Below are 6,806 nucleotides of genomic sequence, written 5' to 3'. Positions count from 1 at the left end.
ATACTGAGTTTTGGCAAGCCATCGAGGGCTGCATGACAGGCAGGCAGGGGCAGATAACTATTCATTTTCTACACTTTTTAGGGGCCCCACAGAATGGATTTTGCCTACCCCTCCCTTATAGCGAGCCCAGGGTACAAAACCGACTTAACCAGGGCTGGGATTATCCTCGGAGCAGCGTTGCCATCTACTGCCAAAGTGCCGGCACGGGCTCAGAAGTATCCGTGACGGAAAGCTGGCGGGGGCACTGCCCATCCTCCCGTCCAACGCCCGCTCCCCCTTCTGACCCCGTCCCGGCTCCCGGGGGCGCCATCTCCCCCTTGCCCTCCCTCCCCCTGTGGTGCAGAGCCGCAGGCAAGCAACTTCCTCCGGGGCGCGGGCTTCCCCGGCCCCGCGGGGCGGCTGCCCGGGCCGGCGCTGACGGGCGCTGACAGGTGGGCGGGTGCTGCCCGCGGGGCCCAGAATAGCGGCTGCCCGGCGCCGCCCCGCAGCGAGCCCGGCCATGGCGAGGTGAGTGCAGGCGGCCGCCCCCCGCGCCGGACCTCTCTGCATTGCACTGAGGCACCAGGACCCCCTCCTCCCCCAGCCGGGCCTTCGCCCCCTCCCCGGGCTCCCGGAGCCCCAGCCAGCGCCACTGCCGGCGTGGCCGTCCTGAGGACAGTCCGGAGTGCTGCTACTCTGTCCTTTGTTAATACGAAACCCTGTGCCTTTATGTCCCCTGTTTTTCTCTTCAAGTAGGGTGACCATCATAGAGGACAGTCCGGTTGTTCTCTGGCAACCCAACGACTTGGTGTCCTCTGTTTTTCCTCTTGAAAAAATAGTCTTAATTTCCAGGTTTGACTTGGGTATCTGGCAATGTAAGCAAACATCCTGTATCACTGGAAAATAGAGACAGCCATTTCTAAAACAGGGGGTTTCCCTTCCCCCTGAAACATGTCTGCTACATCCAGAAACACAACTGTACATGTTTTTTGAGCACAAAACTCTCGGAGAGAAAAATAGAGGATGTAAAGGTGTCCGGTTTCATATCGACAGAGGACAGAGTAGCCAACAACAATGTCCCCAGAGATGGCCACTCTGACTTCAGCTTTGCAAGGAGAGTGCCCTGCCTGGCCACTGGCACACCACGCCAGAGCAGCGTCTGGCCCAGCCCCAGCAGGACCCAGGGGAATGGTCACCACCCTTTAGCAAGACTCCACTGTGACGTGTGCCAACTGCCCTGCAGTCATTTGGCCCTGGCTGTGACCCTAGCCCGGGCTCTGGCCCTGCTGAGAAGGCTCAGGAAACTGCCATGGCACCGTGGGAATTTGCTTACTCAAGCATCAGCTCTGGTTATTTACAGCCCTCCTGCCTTCAGGAAACAGCTGGAAAGGTGGAAAGAGAGCTGAAGTTGGGTTTTGGTCAGCTGAAGAGTGTACATAGCAAGGGGCCAATCCTAGAATATTGCAGCCGTCTCTTTTTGGGGCTGGCCTTTGTGATTTAGCAAGGCAGGATAGATTTGCACCTAACAGATTAGCTAAACCAGAGATACAGAAGTTTGTGTAAGTACCAGCTTGCTTCATCGGATGCTATGACAAAGACAGTCCCTCCATAGCCTCTAGTGAAATTAGCTGTTGCTTATGAAAGCTCATGCATTTCTGCTGTAGTTAGTCAGAGAGAGGTAATGAATTTGTTCTGAATCAGTACAAAACCCTGCAAATTAAACTGCGGCCTGGAGCAGCACTGGTAGAGCTCTCTACCCTTCTGCTTAGTGAGAAAGGTGTTTTTCCAGTGTTTTCTTCATAATTCCCACCCCTAGTGGCCTCTGCCTGGCTACCCTAAAACTGTGGTTCTCAACCTTTTTTTGTACCAGGATCCATTTGTAAACATTGATGGCCAATCTTGACCCAGCGCCCCTCATTACCAACCCACTGCTCCCCCCCCAGCCCCCAGTGTGTGGGGTAGGGGAGGGTATGTTTGGGGGATTGGGATCCCAAGCAGCCCCTTGCAGGCTTGAACTCTCCCAGCCCGCAAGGGAAAAGCCACAGTTTCCCAAGTTTTTTTCCTTTAAAGGAGAATCTATTTTTAAAGTTTGTTCACAACCCTTTCATATATACTTGTGGCCCACTTTTGAGTTGCAACCCACAGGTTGAGAAATGCTGCTCTAAAGAACTCTGGTAGGTGTTGCGACTGTACTTCAGTGAGCAGTTATGCTTAGTAAGGGCCACTGCAGCCTTTCAGGACAAGCAGTGTGATAATTTCACTTCCAGAATCATGGGCCCTGTGCTTCCAAGAGCTGCTTTAGATCATGAATCTAGCAGAAGCTCCAGCCACTTCCTTTTACCAGGATAAAACTGTACTTTCTGGTTTTATTTGCCGAATCTGTGCCTGTTTCCTGCATGCCTGGAACACAGTCTCTTTTCCCATCTCTCTCCCTCTCTTTGTTCCTGCCTGGCAATCTGCTGGTCCAGATAGGTGTAATGGAGACCGTTTATCTCTGTTTTGATGACCCTGCTTTATATGCAGCTTATTCCTTTAGGATACAGGGGGCCAAAATGTGTGAAAGAAGGTGTTAACTCTGCCTGTTGGAATTCATCCCTTAATAGTCTTGTGTTTCTCAAGGCAACCTGCCAAAACACTGTGGTATGACCGCCCGCGGTATGTTTTTCTGGAGTTCTGCGTGGAAGACAGCATTGACGTCAAAGTTGACATCCAGGACTATCGGGTGATATTCAGGTGAGCTGCCCACTCTGCTGCAGACCCTGCATCAAGTGCTCAGTGACCAGCCCAAACCCCGAGCCATGCAGGCCAGCATGAAGGATTGATCCCCTTGCAGAGCATTACCATCGTGGCCAACACCTCATGCTGAGGCACTGTGCTTGTGTTTTGGCAGCTGCAAAAATGCAGATGGTGTGGAGTTCTACAATGAAATCAACTTCTATGCCAGAGTGAATTCCAAGGTGAGATCCTGCTCCAGAATCAAGACTCCTACCCTGTATGTGCAGGTCCTTCAGGCCTTGTGCCTTCCAAGACATGGGGTTTATGACAGCCCAAAGTGGGTCTGTTTGGAGTAGGTTGTAGTTTACATCTATTGTTGCAGTTGTGGGTTGTAGTTTGCAAGGCTGTTGCATTCCAGCACTCAGGCAAAGAGGCAATCCCTGACACCCATCCTTCCCAAATTGTTCAGTGCTTGGGGCTTGAGCTGCACACCTGGTGAAGCGTTCCCTTAGTGTTACTACACCGCTAATCTTACTCAGCCTTTCCCAGAATCAATGTTTTGTTGTGGCCTGTGGTCACTGAGGACTCTTTGACCATGTAATGAATCAGAGGACCCCAAAACACTGAGTGGCATGGAGGAAATGATTTGCACTAGCAGGGTTTTGCCAGGAAAGCCCCCAGTCATTCTAGGTTTCTCCCCAGAGGCTAGAGCTCCCATGCTTTGGAAGGGAATTCCTTTCAGAGTTGTACCTCAATTCAAGCATGCACTGCCGGGGAAGGATGAGCCTGCATGTGTCAGACTCCAGTACAAACAAGTGAAGTCTGCACCTGTCAGCTGGGAGCATCGCATCTTGCCAGCCTATACAGAGGCCTGGTGTAATAGATGACATAGCATAAAACCATGCCATGGGTTTTTGGAGCAGACTGGAAGCCAAACATGGCCTGTATGGCCCTAGAATGCTACTGCAGCTGTGCTGTCCCTAGAGATCTAAGGTGAGGTTCAAAAAAGACTCTTGCTCTGCCCCTGACTTGCTGTGCAACCTTGGAAAAGGTACTCCCCTTTCCATGCCTGTTTCTGATTCATAAAATGAGAGCACTGGGAAATAATGGGTTAATGAGACACTGTAGTGATGGTATAGTTGGTATAGTTGTTTGTTGGGAAGGCACAAGTAATAGCTCTGGTTGTATGCAAAGAAGAAGGTGGATTAGTGATGACCTCTGGGGTTTCCCTCACATCCCAGCATACCCCAGAGTTCACATGGCCATTTCAGGCAAGACTCACAGATCTGTTCCCTGGCAGGACTCACAGAATAAGCACTCTGGTCGGTCCATCACCTGCTTCATGAGGAAGTGGAAGGAGAAGGTGGCATGGCCACGCCTCACCAAGGAGAACATCAAGGTGGGTTTGCTCCTTGGCAGATGCATGCCCAAACAGCTGGGTCACTTGTTTCCTCTGGAGTTATGTTCCCCCTGTTATAAGCTCCCCTGTCCCCTGAGTGCTATATTCAGCACAGTGAGCATTGCCAGGGTGGGTAGAAGAGTAACTTCAGCTATTCTGTGGCATGGCATACTAGGATTTCTGCCCCAGTTAGTGCTGGCAAGAGATGCCAGCTCTCTGGCTCCTAGAGACTGAGATTCTGTGACTAATGCAGTTATAACACCAAGAGCCCAAGCATCTCCCACTCTCTGTGCCTGCCTCAGCCCCAAATAAAGACAGTCCCTCACTGTTGATAGAAGAGTTCAGAGTCCTGATTCTCTGGGAAGGGCTCATCTGTTGTATATGTCTACAGTGCTCATCACAATAAGGCTCTGATGCTTGATGACTCTGGCTTCTAGGCATTGCAGCAGTACAGATAACAAGATACAGTACAAGAATAATCATGGTCTCCATGCTGGCACTGCTGAACAGCCCTAGCTTATAGCAATGACTTTTGAGCGCTACTGGTCTGGGCCAAATTGCACAAGTGCCTTTGGCATGGAAAGACTCTATATCCTTCTCTCAAGCCCAGTCCTATGACTTTGGGACAGGTGGAAAGCCAGTGCCCTTGGAAGGCAAAAGCACCCCTCTACCCATTCCTCTGAGCGAAGTAGTTTCCCACCAAGACAAAGCTCTCCATTTCACTGTTGCCGTGTTCATTGCTATGCCACCCTCAAAGATGATACACTTTCTTCTGCTTGCTTGCAGCCAGCCTGGCTATTTGTGGACTTTGATAACTGGAGGGACTGGGAAGGAGATGAGGAGGTGGAGAAAGCCATGGTTGAGGAGTATGCAGAGGTGAGTCTCATATTACCAAGATTGTTTGGACCTGACCAGTAAGGTGCAGCCTCACAAGTGCCACCCAGGACCCAAGGCCTCACTCTGAGCCCCTACTGTCCCTGAAGCCACAGGGTCTGGCTGTGACCCCCCTCACACATGCTCTCAGCTCTGCTCCTTCTCCACCAGGACTTGGGTCCCTGAAGCAAATAAAATTCTCTCCCTCTCCCCACTTTCAGCATTCCCCTTTTGGTGCTCAGTGGCAACCCCCACTCCCTCCCCCCACTTTCAGCAGGATTTTCCCCAGGGCACTAATTGTGGTAATTATCCCACTAGGTGCAGAAAGAGGGGACCCACCCACTCCTACCACTGTCAATGACCCAAGGGTTGAGGAAGCCCCAGAGCTGCTTCTGCCTTGCTCCTACTGGGGGGTGGGGGCTATGGGAAACATCTGTGTGGGGTGCTGGGCTTGGTTAGGGAAAGTGGTGGTCAATGGATTTCCCTATTCCTGCACCTGCTCCCTGCTCAGTAACCATAAAGCCAATTTATCTTTGCCAAGTACTGCACTACCTTGCCTTATAAACTTGCTGCTAGCTAGAGAGGGAAATGAAGAGAGATATCAATGGGGGTATCTGTGGATGACTCAGTATCTCCAGTGGCTGGTTCTAAGCAGAAAAGCACTTCAAAATGTTGTTGCAGGCAGAACTGGAGAGATGAGGCATGGGGCCTTGTCCATAATAAGAAATAGCTTTTAATCAGTAGGTGGTGTTGGCTTTTGGGAAGAGGAGGAACCAGGCAACAAGAGCAGTAGATGTACTGCTCTCTACCAACATCTTTATATAGCCCCATTACAATCTGAGCACTTCATAGATGTTGATGCATGAGTCTCATCTCACTGGGTATGTCTACATATGCTATTAATGTGCTGAAAGCTTACTGTGCAGTAAGCTTTCCCTGAGAGCACCTCTATGTATGTGCCAGCCAGGGCCATGTCAGTACAAGGCTACTCCTGCCCTGCTATGCTCCCATACGGCTGCCAGGGGGAACGCTAGGTTTCCCCAGCTGGCAGGGGATCAGGCCTAGGCTGGTGCGGGGCATGTTGGGGGAGCTACTTATGATTAATTGCTCCCAGGCAGGGATCTACATGCGCAGGGTCTCAGAAGTAGATTTGCCACTCCTGGCAGCAATCTTCTCCTGCCCCTGCTAGCCCTGCAGCAGCCCCCTGCAGCAGCCAGGGGGACCTCTAGGCCCCCCCTGGGTTGTAGCCCAGGGGCTGGCAGAGAGCATAAGGCCAAGAGATAGCTGTCTCCTGGCAGGGGCTGGGACATTGCTCCCTGCCCCCAGGGGTCTGTCTGCTGCTTGCAGCAGGGACAATGTCCCCCTGCCCCAGCAGCATGAAGCTTCTGGCCCCAGCTCCCTGTTCAAGGGCAGGGGACTTGGAAAGAGCTGCAAGGGAGAGGCAGGTCCCAGCCCCCTGCCCCGATCTGCCAGTGCGGCAGCTAGCAGCCCCAGGCTGGGCAGGGATTCCCCATCCAGCTAGGGGCTCCCTGCTAGCTGCCCCACTCAATCAGGGCATGAAGCTGGGACCTGTCCCTGATTTGGACAGTTCCCAGTCCCGCTCCATGATTATGGATTAGCAGGGAGGGGGCTGTAGAGCCTGTTAGCTGCCAAGCTCTGATCCTGGGTGGGGAACAGGCTTCCCAGCCCCAGCCAGCAGGGACCTCTCAGCATTATCTGATCAGGAGCAGGGGCTGGGAGATCTTTATCAGTCAGGCACCAGCAGAGATCATAGAATCATAGAAGTAGGGTCGGAAGGGACCTTGTAGATCTTCAAGTCTGACCCCCTGCCTGGGCAGGA

At 52.4% G+C, this 6,806-nt stretch overlaps 1 protein-coding gene across 1 annotated transcript in view; it reads left to right on the top strand.

The window, feature by feature from the left end:
* Positions 1–409: 409 nt before the first annotated feature.
* LOC109320414 overlaps positions 410–6,806 on the top strand; it is a 20,575-nt gene continuing 14,178 nt past the window's right edge. The window contains exons 1-5 of the mRNA XM_019550506.1: positions 410–507; positions 2,599–2,712; positions 2,870–2,936; positions 3,995–4,093; positions 4,880–4,969. Coding sequence (XP_019406051.1) covers positions 500–507; positions 2,599–2,712; positions 2,870–2,936; positions 3,995–4,093; positions 4,880–4,969 — 378 coding nt within the window. The 5' untranslated portion in view covers positions 410–499. The remainder of the gene's footprint in view (positions 508–2,598; positions 2,713–2,869; positions 2,937–3,994; positions 4,094–4,879; positions 4,970–6,806) is intronic.

Source organism: Crocodylus porosus, unplaced genomic scaffold (assembly GCF_001723895.1).
Source record: "Crocodylus porosus isolate Cpor-Errol unplaced genomic scaffold, CroPor_comp1, whole genome shotgun sequence".
In the NCBI taxonomy this organism is placed as follows: Eukaryota; Metazoa; Chordata; order Crocodylia; family Crocodylidae; genus Crocodylus; species Crocodylus porosus.
This window is presented reverse-complemented; position numbering and strand designations above follow the sequence as displayed.